The 13,223-nt window shown below is 45.6% G+C and overlaps 1 protein-coding gene across 1 annotated transcript in view; it reads left to right on the top strand.

The window, feature by feature from the left end:
* Positions 1-13,223, top strand: part of POMP (proteasome maturation protein) — a 138,860-nt gene that overhangs the window by 91,220 nt on the left and 34,417 nt on the right. Inside the window, exon 5 of the mRNA XM_069639374.1 lies at positions 3,166-3,259. Coding sequence (XP_069495475.1) covers positions 3,166-3,259 — 94 coding nt within the window. The remainder of the gene's footprint in view (positions 1-3,165; positions 3,260-13,223) is intronic.

Raw genomic sequence — 13,223 nt, 5'->3', positions numbered from 1 at the left:
GGCAATCCTGCAGGCCCACTACAGGTAGTCTTTCTATACTCAAAACCTGTGGTGGTATAGGATTCTTTGTGAACATCATTTCATCACATTTCCCTCACTTGACAAAGAATGACTTCAGTAGAATAGCATTATGCGTATTTCTGCATCCCAATATCCAATAGGCTGTCAGGATACATACTTATCCCATCCAAAGTTCTCCAATAAACAACAAACTAGTTTTTCCAATTTCACAGTGCTTCCCTTTTCTAAAAAAGTTGCCCCAGTAGGGTTATCACAATACATAATGATAGTACCTGAACACTTGAAGAAAATGCACCTCTATGCTAACTCATCAAAGCCAACTCTAAATGGAAAGCATCTCATGATTCCTCTTATGCCCCACAGACATTTAGCATGTTTGCACACACAGTTCTTTACCTTTGTTTAATCATTATTATGGTATTTATTGAGCGTGGACCTAGCTTCCAGAAGCAATTGAGCGCTTTACAGAGGTATGCAACAGTATACAGATGCATAAGAGAGCACTTTGCAGAGGTAACAACACAACAGTTATACAGCCGGGTGGGATACAAAGGGGCACACAGGCGGGATACAGCTGTGGCGGGGAGGAGAGGCGGGTGGCACCTAGCGAGTCGGGTGGCGCAAGGGGGTGATGTGATGGCCTAGGTGTTGAGGCAGAGAGATTTCTTGAAGAGGTGGGTCTCAAGTTCTTTTCTGAAATGTAAGAGCGAGTCTGATGCTGATTGAAGGGTAGGTTCCATAGTCTTGGGGCGTAGGCAGAGAAGGCTTCCTTTCTGTTTCTTTCCTTTTGCAGCAGCGGATTTCAAGTCTGCATGTGTCCTGGCTTCTGGTGGTGCGCTGTCCGCCGAAGATGCTGAGCAAAGGCATAAACAGATAACTGAAGATTTTGTCCTTGGGCGGTGTGACCTTCTTTTCCTCCTTCAGCAGATGTTATCCATTCATTCAAACACCAGATTTTGTCTCTGGTAACAATCACTTTGTGCTGTTATGTTCCTCTTGCAAGTAGTCAGATGAGGCTATTTCAAGAACGCTCTAACACAGAAGTCTGGCTATTTGGTAAAAAAACTCTCACTTTCGCTGATAATATGCCATATGATCCATTTCAAAAACGTAAACCCAACCAACTGTGGTTATGAATGCCTCTGGAAGGTTGGGTCACACACATGTGCAGTCTACCAAAGAAAGGAACATGTATGATAAAATTAAAGATATCATTTTAAAGTATGCCTGCAATTGGCAGCAAACATTTTTTTATCACAAATAATCAGGGTGAGCCCGGTTAAACAAAAGGACCCAAAAAGGATTTAATGATCATTATAACCTAACACATGTTACATTTAATACATGCTGGTTATTACCACAGGTAAGTGAATCCAAAACATTCCAAACAATAAACATACTATAAAAATGTATAATTGTAGTGACACTTAGTACACATTTGGAGTATAAAGTATCTTATCAGTGCATCCCGTTATAATTGAGAGTGCGGTATAAAAAGTAACACAACTGTGTTTCGGCCTTTAGCCTGTTCTGATGGCTGTGATTAAGACAGCCTTCATCAGGACAAGGAATTGCAATCTGGGCTCAGACAAACTCTCCTGTGATGGTATTCTACAAAGACAAATGTAAAGTGCTAAGTGCGGGTCCATGTCTGGGATGTAAAGTAGCATGCCAGAATTCCTGTAGCACTTGAACTCAGTAGTAGATCCACGTCTCAATTGGCAGCAGTTCATCCTCCTCTGAAAGCTTGCCTTCTATCTATAAAGCTAGCTTCCATCTTAATTTAAATGGAAAGTCCCAACTACAATGTATTGGCCGAGAAAGCGGGCATGATGTCTGGGCCTCTCTTGTGAAACCTGGCAACGGCTCCTAGTAAGGAAATTGTCAATCACAATGATACATCTATCGGGAATGTAAACTATTTCAGGAAATCTTTGCAAAAAGACCACAAAAGGGCCAAAAACAGCGAACTCCACAGTTGGGTCTCTTCATTATTATGAAAAAGGGAAATTCCAAGAGAATTTCCTCTGGTTCCAGCTGCCAAAACCATGCATTTTTTGGTGTGCCTCCTTCTTGGGGAAAGTGTTTGTTTTTGTTTTCATTAAGCCATTTCCCCCACGGACGTCAATAAAATCATGACTGTTAATGATTTCTCTCCTATAATCATTTTTTTGGGTGGGTGATCCTGGTAGCGCCACTCAGCCGCTCAATTAACTTCCTAAACCACACGGTTCATGGTGTAAGGACAGCCTGGATAACTCAGTGAGGTTTCTTTTCTTTTTTTTCTTCAGTGTACTTGAAAGACTAATGTTGTGATTTATGAAGATTCGGTTGGCAAAAAATTCAAACCTGAAAAGTCAGCGAGACAAATGAATGTGCTTAATGGGCTTTAAAATGTTCTCCAAGTGTTCCGAAACCCCATACTTGTATATTCAGTGAGGAAATGATACAGTAGATTGTGCATCTCCAGTGGGTGACTTCTGTTTGTATTGTAGCTTTACTAATATTTATATTTACACCTTTTATGGATCTGCTTGCCTGGGGAAAATTAAGGTTTTCTAGAGCCCAAACCACATAGCTGTGCCCATATTTGTCCTAAGAAGTGTGTTTGATCATTTTGTTTTAATTTAGAATTGCTTAGTTATTTGCCTTGAACCATGACAATTACCCAGTGGTTTCAGTCGCAGTCATTACTACTGTTCAGTTTATTCACTCATCAACACTTAATTATAGGTTGCCTAGTAAATTTTACTGACATAGCTACACACATTTTAGCGGCTCCCTAAACTAGCTTTTATTAGGACGTTTTAGTTCCATGTTTATTTCCTTAGTATGGGCAACCCAGCCAAGCAATATTTGAAGCCAATTGTCATGCTGCCTTCCTACGATTCTTAAGTAATTTACCAAAATTAGTTGCATTTGTCTTTTGCATAAATGTATTTGTGCAATCCTTTTCTATTTTTGCCTTCATCTGTTTGCTAGTTTGCTCAGGAGCTTGTTTTGCTGTGTTGCGTTTTTTCCCTGCTGTTCATAGCTTCTGCCATCTTCCATTTATGTGCCAAAGGCTTAAGGAGGGAAGACTACTATTAGTATGTTAATCTAAATACTACTAAATGGTTTTGTTGGTTGGTTTTTTCTCCCTAGGTTCAACGTCTCCCGTTTCTTCAGAGCTCAAACATTGCCCTGGATTCATTGAAAGGGAACGATGACTGCATCGGCTTTGAGGATATTCTCAATGGTAAGAGAGGAGAAGAAATGTGCATCTTGCACTCAATGTTCTCCTGAGCTTCATGTTCATTCTGCCTTAACCAACATTATACCCACATACGTAGATGGCCAGCAGGACAGGACGCAACACCACACCTTCTCTTTCACATGAACTACTCATCCACAGAACCCATTCACTTAGACCTAACACATCAACAAAACATTGGGGGAGCGCACCATGCCAGCATAACCAAAATAACCTCCCCTTTCATCCTACACAGACTGAGAAACTACACAACAGTGGGTCATGCTGACACCCTCTGACCTGGTTTCTGAACAGAGGATGTGTCTCCTCTTGCAGTCTCTTGACATCCCAAACTGGAGGCATCATTATAAGCTTCAACCATGCATGGGGTGCGCTCACACGAACACAGCACAGAACAGACGTCTTACCTATTATAGTCGCCTAACTCTAAATCACCTACACACACAATACCAGCACCAGGTCTGGCCAGCACACACATGGTTGCGACAAGTGCCTATCCGAAAACACTGCCATCATGTGCTCCCCATAGCAACCACAACAGTACACGCATCCCTGAGCTCTGCACTTCCAGTTATTGAAAAACATGCACCAGGTAAAACGCCAGAATTGTATGCAGTCTTCTTCAGTCAGTCGTGTTGAACCCTACCTTTATGCAAACTAGAGGACATGTCCATCCTTGAGCAACCTCTGTGCTACAAACACAGACTCAACAATAACAAACTCCCTCAAGAGGAAAGTCTACTGAAATATTTAGGAACTTCATGCCTGCTGCACCTCACTAAATCCATGTAGTTACTCAGTGGGTGCCACAAGGCACTCTCAGATCTCGCCCTGCTCTCACCCATCTCTCTGACCACATAGCACTCTCCCTACTTCCACATATTCTTATTTGCCTACTTCCACATGTTCTCATTCACTCACATCACTGCAGCGATAAACATTTCCCTGCAATTACATTTATCTAAGCATTAGTTCTAAAGAGAACATTGTGACCTTGCTAGACTACATAAACATTTCACTGAAGGGTCTAAGTGCATCCGTATCACAAGTGGCTGTGTTGTCCCTATGAACTGGCACTAATCCTAATCGGGGTCACAATATCGAGCTATGCACACAGATGGGACAAATCCCTAGAATTTAGCATGAGTACCTAGCTAACAGACACAGCACTTACTATCCTGAGACTCGGTGCTAAGTATCCTCAACCGCATCTTGCCTCGTTTCAAGCCCTAGCAAAGAAGTCCCAATGGGGGACAGGGGAAATATATGGAGGGGACATTGAGACTAGGTTAAGGGACATGCTAGCCGCTGGTAAGAGCCACACTGGTTGCAGCAGGTGTCGCAATATTTAGCACTGATTAACAAATCACTGTACCACTCATTCTATGCTCTGTAGCTGCAAGCAACCAAGTACACCCTCTTAATCGGTCAATTGCATAGAAGTGCTAATGGCACTATTTTGCAATTATGCGTTCTTAATCTCCAGAGATTTCTGAGCCACAGCTTCCGTAACGAGCTCCAACCCCAATACTCTTAGTTTGCTAAGTGCTGTGTCTCTTGGTCCCACAATCGGTATGGTAAGTGCTGGGCACTTCCCTTCACAGACAGGAATACATGTATTCATTAATGACACCAATGGCCAGCAGCCTCGCTTGTTCCACAACCATGCTTCTTAATTGTGTTGCTTCAGCAGCACAGCTCAACTGAGGTTGTTCACATTTCTTTTTTTAGTGCTGTGATTGACTCCACTACAGTAAGGCTACCTCTTGTTTTTTGCTAATTGCTGGTATTGTACTCTGTAAGGATGGGCCCTTCTCCGCATAGATCACCAGAGCCTTGGAACAGCGGGTGAAAATGACTTAGTACTTGTTTACCTCAGTTTAGTTAATTTGTTCCTGTTAATCGCAGAACCGATTTTGCGCACTGAGACACCCACTGCCCGTTCTCTTACTCAAAGCATGGGCTTGAGTGAAATGTACTGCATACACATTCTTATCACGAGCCCAGCATTCTTCTGAGATGCACATTCTCTCTGCAGTCACCAACATTCTACCACATACATGGACTGTGTGCAGGATGGGACATAACACTCCACTTTCTCTTTTGCATGGATGCACATCCACAACACCCATTAATTCAGTAACTTTTTTTGGCATGGCCGTTTGTTGTTGTAACCATGTTATCATATCAGGATACAGTATCTCGTCCTAAATGCATACTTGGCTTTTTTCACTAAAGCTCTATTATTGGGCAGTTAAACCACAGAACAAGGTCTGTAAATTCAGAAATGGGCACAATATGTATTATGTTTTTGTTTGTATATTTATGTAGACTTCCAACCCCGAGGTATCTGGGCATGTTACATGTTGCATAGAAATACATTTTACATTGTATATTATTGTATGATGAAACGATGTAATGCAAATTACAGGTTAAGAGTGCATAAAGAATTACACAGTTCGAAGTCAACGGTTTTCATAATATTTACAAAGCTATACAGGAACAACATGTGCTAGTCAAACAAAGAAGTTTATCCAACTGAGACTGGTTTAAGATCCCTAGCTAGAAGCCAACTTTTTTTTCTTTTTTATGAAGCTGAAATATGATGGGTCTGATCTTAAGGCTGTAGGCATGGAGATCCATAGCTGTGATGCAACGACAGGAAAGCTGCTCCCCCTACCTTTTTTAAGGTTATATTTGGGGACCATAAGGCAGTGTGAATACACTGTCGGTCGTACAGATATATTTTTATGAAATGCATCCACTAGGTATTTCGGTGCTGCGTTGGCTAGGAATTTGTAGGTATGGGCTAATGCTTTAAATTTTATTCTGTCATTAATTGCAAGCCACTTGGTGTTGCGTCTGGTCGAAGAGATGTGTTGTGTTGGAATGTGTAAATGTTTTGCTTGCTGGAACCAGGATATAGAGCATTACAATAGTCTAGTTTTTAAAGGACTAAGGCTCTGGCTAGTGTAATACAGCTGGCCGTAGGTTTGCAAGCTTGGAAGATCTTAAAGGTGTATGCTGGCGCTGAAGCAGTAGCATTGACTTGCCTGTGTAGGTTAAGAGCCGAGTCTAGGTAGAAGCCCAACGTTTTTACATCTTTGGCAACTTACATGTCTTTTCCATTGATGTCAAAAGTTTGGAACTGCTTGCTTAGTTTGTTGAGATTGGCTGTACCTCCGATGAGCAGGAGCTCTGTCTTTAAATCATCAGCATTCAGACAGAAGCCATGCAAGGCCATCCATTTCTGAAAGAAGAGAGAGATTTTATTCTGCAGGACCAAGTCAGCCTCATAATCGCCAGATGAGAATCTGGGTGTCATCTACATAGTTTGTGTAGGTGACACACAGATTGTCTAAGTCCATTGTCTAAGTTGATTGTCAGAAGCTTTGTGAAACTATTGTACATTGTTGGCGATACACATGAACCTTGCAGGACTTCACAGGTTATTGTTGTAGGCTCAGCTGATGCAGAGGGAGAGAAGACTCGTATGGAATGATTGTCTAGAAAGGATTGAATCCAAGCCGTCGCTGTCATGATGCCTACCCCAGGGACCCAGACCAAGTCCAGCAACCCTGGAAGCAGGCATCAAGTTACCCCAAGCAAGCCCAACAACCCCCGCTAGGGGCTATTTGGGTGCAGTCCAGGCACCTATGGCGCCAGGTTCATATGGAGAGTCAGTCCTGGTGCCATAGGCGCCAGGCTAATAGATTAAAACTTACCTGATGCAGACCATGCTGCAAGAGCTCCAAGCCAAACAAGGCTTGGAAGGGACTATTTTACCTAGGGATTCTTTTTTTACTCGGGTGGTGCTGGGGAGGAATACTTACCTGGGACTACTTTGGAAGCTATTTAAACCACGCCTGAAGAGCATCACACGCTTCGTGTTATTCTGCAACCAGCAGCGTAACGCTCACCGTGCCTGCAGGTCTGCATCCAGTCTTCTGCAACGCCCGCTCCGAGTTTGGAGCTCCTAGAAAAAGGGAGAAATAAGGAGAAAAGGTTAGAACAAGAGAAATACCTTTGATCCTTACCTGAATTCCCGATCCATCACGCCTTCGAGCTGGAAGAAAGAAGTTATTTTATGCGCGTCGCCTCGCCTGCTGCAGCGCCATGCTGAACTCAACGGCCTTCGCAGCATCTTCACATTTCACCGCATCTTCCTGCATGTTACCGCCGCACTCCGGCACCTAAGAAGAAGACCAGAACAGCAAGGTGAGCCAAGGGAATACACAGAGGAATACCCCCCATAGACTAGCCTGATTTTACCACCGGGGGTACTATTCTTCTTCACGGGTCAGCGCAGCTTCCACTGCATCCTAGCCGAACCCGGCCCCTAAGGGGAAACAAAAGGACAGCAATGTGAAACAACGGACTAACAAGGGGAACCCTCCTCACCACAAAAGACTTATCTGATTTTACCGCCGGAGGCATTATTCCCCGAGGCTTCATACTTTCTCTCAGCGCCTGAATAAGGGAGAAAGCAACAGGTTAGTTATGTACATTATTTTATCGAAATGTGTTGGATAATACAAATCCTTACCAGAACATTACCGGTTGCCACGAGGAACTCTTCAGTAGGGTGAAGCTGCAACCTGCAAGGAATCGGACAAGAGTGAAAGTCAGGCATTTGAACTCTTACGAACTACATACTTAAGGCGTTTTGCCGGGAATATCGGAGTCAATATTGTCCTGGAACTCACCAATTCCTTTGAGCCAGTGAAGCAACTGGTTATCTACGCGCCCCTGTGCTCAATGCAGGATGGAGAGCTCATCTTTTCAAATCATCAGGTGAGACTATAAGAGGGAACATCCAAGGTGATCAGTGGGGAGAACAGCAGGGTGGGAGGGATTTACGCTCAACTCCACGGGTGGTTAATTCCCTTTCTCCACTTGCAGAAGAATATTCCTACGGGCCAAGCAAACGAAGCTAGGTGGCCCAGTCCAGTCTGTTATCTCGGCCCTACGCGTCACATTGGTGGAGACCGCAGCAGTCCAGTCCAGATCGACGCCTCTGTGGGAGTCAGGTGAGCGTAACAGCCGTCACCTCCTGGGAGAAATGGGCGGCTGTAGATGGATCAAACGCGGCCGGAGGTCCAGTAAAAGGTGGAGAGACCGTTTTCCTTTATCCTTTAAGTCATCTATTTGGTTTTTCAGATCAACTAGGGCAGTTTCCTAACCATGTTTAGGCCTAAAGCCAGAGGATTGTGAGTCTCTAAGTAGGTCTGAATTTGAATGTACACAGCTTTATCGATGATCTTTAACAGAAATGGGACCGTAGTTATCTGTATGTAATTAGTTGGGATGTTAGGGTCCAGAGTGGGTTTCTTTAATAATGGGAGGACCCAGGCGTCCTTGAGGTTATTGGGAACCAGGAAGGAGTCAAAAGAGGCATTGATTGAAGTCGTGATGAATGGGGCAAGGACACTAGCCGCCTCTTTTATGATGGAGGGTGGGCAGGTGTCTCCCTGGCATCTGGAAGGTTTGAGGGAGGTTATAATATTCTCCACATCCGGGATAGAAACCGGGGAAAATTTGAATCCATTGAAGGTTTGGTAGGATCTGGCAGAGTTGCTTGCAGAGGAATGGGGTTCAGAATGTTTCGTTTTTTTGCTTCGTAGGGATATTTTATTAGTCTAAGCAGTTTGAATGTTTGTGCACCAGTCTTATCCTTAATGCACGGATCGGTTGACAGGGTAGGGGACTCGAGGACTCTCAAGATAACAAAGATCTCTCTTGTACTTGAACTCGCTTTGTTGATCCTGTCTTTGTAAACATCCTTTTTGGTTTGGAGAATCTCAGATTTGTATTGTGTTGTGATTTTGGAGAGATTACCCTTGTTTAAAGCTGAAGGGTTGTTTTTCCGAAGGGATTCAACTTTCCTTTTTTCTGCTCGTAAGGCTTTGAGATTAGGAGAGAACCAGGAATTGAGGTGGGCTCTAGGTTTACCTTTGCACATTTTTAAGGGTGCAATATTATCTATGACTTGGTAAAAAGTGGAATTGTATATCAACTAGAGCTGCTGGGTCAGTGCTAATAGCCATGGGATTGGTAATAGGTTGGAGAAACTGCAGTAAATTGTTCACTGTTCTATTCAGTTTGTTTCTAGTGAGTAGAGGAGGTGCCTGTCATGAACCTTGCCCCTGGCCCTCACTGGCAAGTCAGCCTTCCAGTTAGGGCCAGTTCAAAGGCCTTAAAACCTCATTCAAGACTCTCTTGGAGTCAGTCCTGGCGCATTTGGCGCCAGGCTCAACCATCATGAAGACCAACATTAGAATGGAACTATTTAACTTGGGTGGGGGGGGGTTCAGCCAACATGGAGGCACACGTAGCTCAGTTACAAGGAACTGAGCTATGCGGTCTAGTCTTTTGGGTGTAGCAGGCATGGCACTACTTTACCTGGACCACTTTGGTTGTGGCAGGCCTGGGACTATTTTAGCTGGACTACTTTAAACCGCACCCAAACAGCAGAACGTGCTTTGCGTTATTCTGCTGTGGGCAGCGTAACGCTCACCGTGTCCTGTTCTTTGATGCCAGTTTACCTGAAACCAAGGACCTGCAGAGAGAGAAAGAACACTACGAAACTTACCTGGAACAGTATCCTGTCTTCAATCCATCGCCGATTTCAGTTTGTGATGCTGGAAATGCATTGGAGGGACAGGGCTACCATGTCCTTGTCCTGTAGTCCTTTTTCGTTTGTGTTCTGTATTGTTTTCTGCCCTGGAGTCCATGTGGGACTCCTGGCAGTGCAGCTCTTCCTGTTTTTGGTTTGGTGTACAGACCCATGGGATACCCTTATGGCACCCTTGGGTGAGGGTACAACCCTGTGCCCATAGTGTATGTTTTCGGTAGGGTAGGGTATGGGCTGGTGGCAGCTCCATGCTGAATTTGACAGGTGCTCTGAGTATCCTCCATTTTGGGATACCCAGGCCCTGCCATTGAAATCAGTTGATTCCTGATGGAAAGCAAGATGGCCCCCGTGGCCTCTTGCTTTCTATTGCCTGTTACCTTGTTTTCCCAAAGTCCTGGGAAGCCCTGACTCTGTCCCTTCCCACTGACTGGCTGTTGGGTGGAAGTTCCATATATGGTGGTGTTGTGAAGTCCAGTCCAGACTGGCTGGAGCCTTCCCAGTGACTGTATGTTGTGGGTACACCCTGTGGGTGGGACCTGGGTGAATGGAGTGTGCGACCAATATGCACTTCTTGTTGTGGCTGTCTGGTTTCTGGTATGAGACACAAAGACTGAGACAGCCCTGCCCGAAACTGGCCTGAATGCAGTGTGTAGTGTTGAATGGCTGGGTACTTGTCCCAATCCACATTCCTTGTTGTGAGTGTCTGAGAGGGAGGAGGATGGCCTGAATGCACTGTGTGCCTGATTGGCTGATTGACTGCATGAATTCCCTTCTGTACGATTGGCTGCTGAGAGTGACCCAGCAGTGTGGATGAGAGACAGGATAGTATATCTGGGGACCTCTCACCACTGGAAATTGTTCAGAAGCTGTGTCTACACTTGAAGAGTAACTGGGACTGCGGATCCTCGACGCCCAGCTGGAAGAAGACGACTTGCTGTTGCATTTGCTTCGACCTGATCTGAAAGCTGCCGAATCCGTCGAAGACTTATCCGAGAGAGGACCTGGTAAGGCGCCCTCTTCCCGTGCTCCGAGGAACCATCGAGCACCGCAAACCTTCGCCGAAGCTCCCTGGAACTCAGACCCTCGAAAGGCTGCCGACCGGAGACGGGACCGCCGAGGAGATTGAAGTCAAGCACCCAGACTTCGCTGCCGTCTAAGTCAATTGCCGTCGACCAGGGTTCGCAGGTTTGTGTAACCGCTGGAGGCCCGTCGAAGTCGTGGTGCCCCAGAAGAGAAGTCGTGGTGCCCCAGAAGAGGGGACCGCTTGACGCCGTGCCGCAGACGACCGGAGCCGCCCGCTCCTTTGCCTAAGTAATGAATCGAAGGACTCTCTTGTCCGCACCATCGACCGCTTTGTCCTGCCGGAGAGAGTCCAGGCCGCCGATGCGCCACCTGAAGGCCACAAAGACTTCGACTGAACGCCCTTTCTGGGCCACAGTTCTTCTGAAACTCTTTGCGGTCCAGAACTATCAAACGCGAGGTGCCCCACACACCTCATCCTCACAGGACGTCGGCGAGGAGCACCGCCTGGATCGATGCCGTGGTCTCGGCACCCTCTAACTTCTCATCGATGCCAAGTTCACTTTCTTCGATGCCTCTCGACGATCCGTGACTCCTGTTTGAAAGGGAGTCACTCAAGAAGGATCCATCGACGCTTCTTCGAAGAACTCTGCTCCACCAGGTACATTGGGGGGTAAAAACATTATAGGAGAAAGTAAGACTTATTGATCAATATATGGACTGGGCTTGTGCTATATCTTTATTTTACAGGTTGCCCAGGTGGGGGGGGATCTCCACACAGAACTGTGCTTAACGGTAGAGGCCAGTAATCTGCCTATTGTTTCAACCATCTTGCTTTTTCTCCTTCCTCTACTGCTGGTTTCCTTGTTGTTGATCTGTGTGACATTCTGACAGTATAGTTGATGCACTTTAATGAGATCTGATAATATTGGTGGTACCACACTTTTGAATATTATATAAAGACTGTGTTTTCAGTAATACAGTGTGTGGACATTCCTTTGTGGGGGCTTGGGGACTACGCTGTACTTAAGAACCAGCCTGCATCACCTCCTGAGAAGCTAGGCCTTGATTGCTCGCCCATTGCTACCTTATAGAGAATCTTGGCTGGGGTCCTCTGTGCCTCTCCTCTACCATATAGAGAGCAGAAGTACACACCCCCCCCTCCAGTCTTTACACAGTTCCACTCACCTGAAGGTACGAACTCCATCCGGCACTGCATGCATCATGGAATACCATAACCTGGAAAGAGGAGAAAGAAAAACCGCATTAGTATGCGTTTACTCAGGTTTCCTCCCAAATGAAGAAAGCCACACAATTCTTACCTGGGTAGTCATCTCCTGGTCAGTATCATTGCTGGAACATTACGGCGCTCGGCGAGGAACATCGCAACCCGCAAGGAGAGAAAAGACACAGGTTAGCAATATAAAAGGCGAAACAGCACCGCGCATTACTCACCGGACAGCATCGCGCACACCGGGCTTTCGCCTACCGGCCCATGCTCATCTTCAAACTGCATGACAACACCAAAATACCTTTCCATACCTAAAAGGAAAGAAGCAAGACATTCTTATTCAAACTAAGAGGAACTGCATATGAAGACTGTAAAGCAGCAAACCTAGGGAGTCGCAGCAGGCCTGGATTCCCACAGGGGGGCTTGCACCAGTGAAGTAACTTGGTCGCTGCTCGCCCCCCACATCTACGCGCCCCTGCCATGAGACGCAGGACGGAGAATTCACCTTTTACAATATTAAGGTGAGGAGAGGCGCCAAGGGGGAGGAAGGAGTTTGAGGCCAAGGGAGGTGGGAAAACTTAAAGTCAATCTGGTATTGAATCCCGCTCTCCTATATTGCAGATCCATCTTTAACCAGAGGCCTTACCAAAGGACCGGAAGAGGGTTCGAGAGGGCAAATCATCCAACCAGGGCTGGGTGGCGTCCCTGTGGATGCCAGATGAGCGTAACGGAGCCAGAAGGTTGGTCTCTGTGAGTTGTAGGCTATCCTTGATAATATAAATTAGTAGGTGATGATCTGTCCATGCACACGGTACATTTGTCAGTATGGTAGTCTCGCAGTTAAGGTCGGCCAACCAGTCTACAGTTCTGCCTTTAGAATGCGTTGGTGTATTAATCCTCTGGGTGAAGACTAATTCTGCAATAGTATTGACAAGTGCCAAGGGGTGCTGATCATTGGGGTCACTGAGACCAAGATTGAAGTCTCCCAGTATTAAAATTTGAGAAGTGGGTTTAGTATAAGTTGGGAGTTGGGAGCAATAGGGCCAGGTGGTCTGTAAAGTAGA

Source organism: Ambystoma mexicanum, chromosome 7q (genome assembly GCF_040938575.1).
Source record: "Ambystoma mexicanum isolate Mex_15411 chromosome 7q, UKY_AmexF1_1, whole genome shotgun sequence".
Classification (NCBI taxonomy): Eukaryota; Metazoa; Chordata; class Amphibia; order Caudata; family Ambystomatidae; genus Ambystoma; species Ambystoma mexicanum.
The sequence above is the reverse complement of the archived record's forward strand: the minus strand, read 5'-3'. Positions and strand labels throughout refer to the sequence as shown.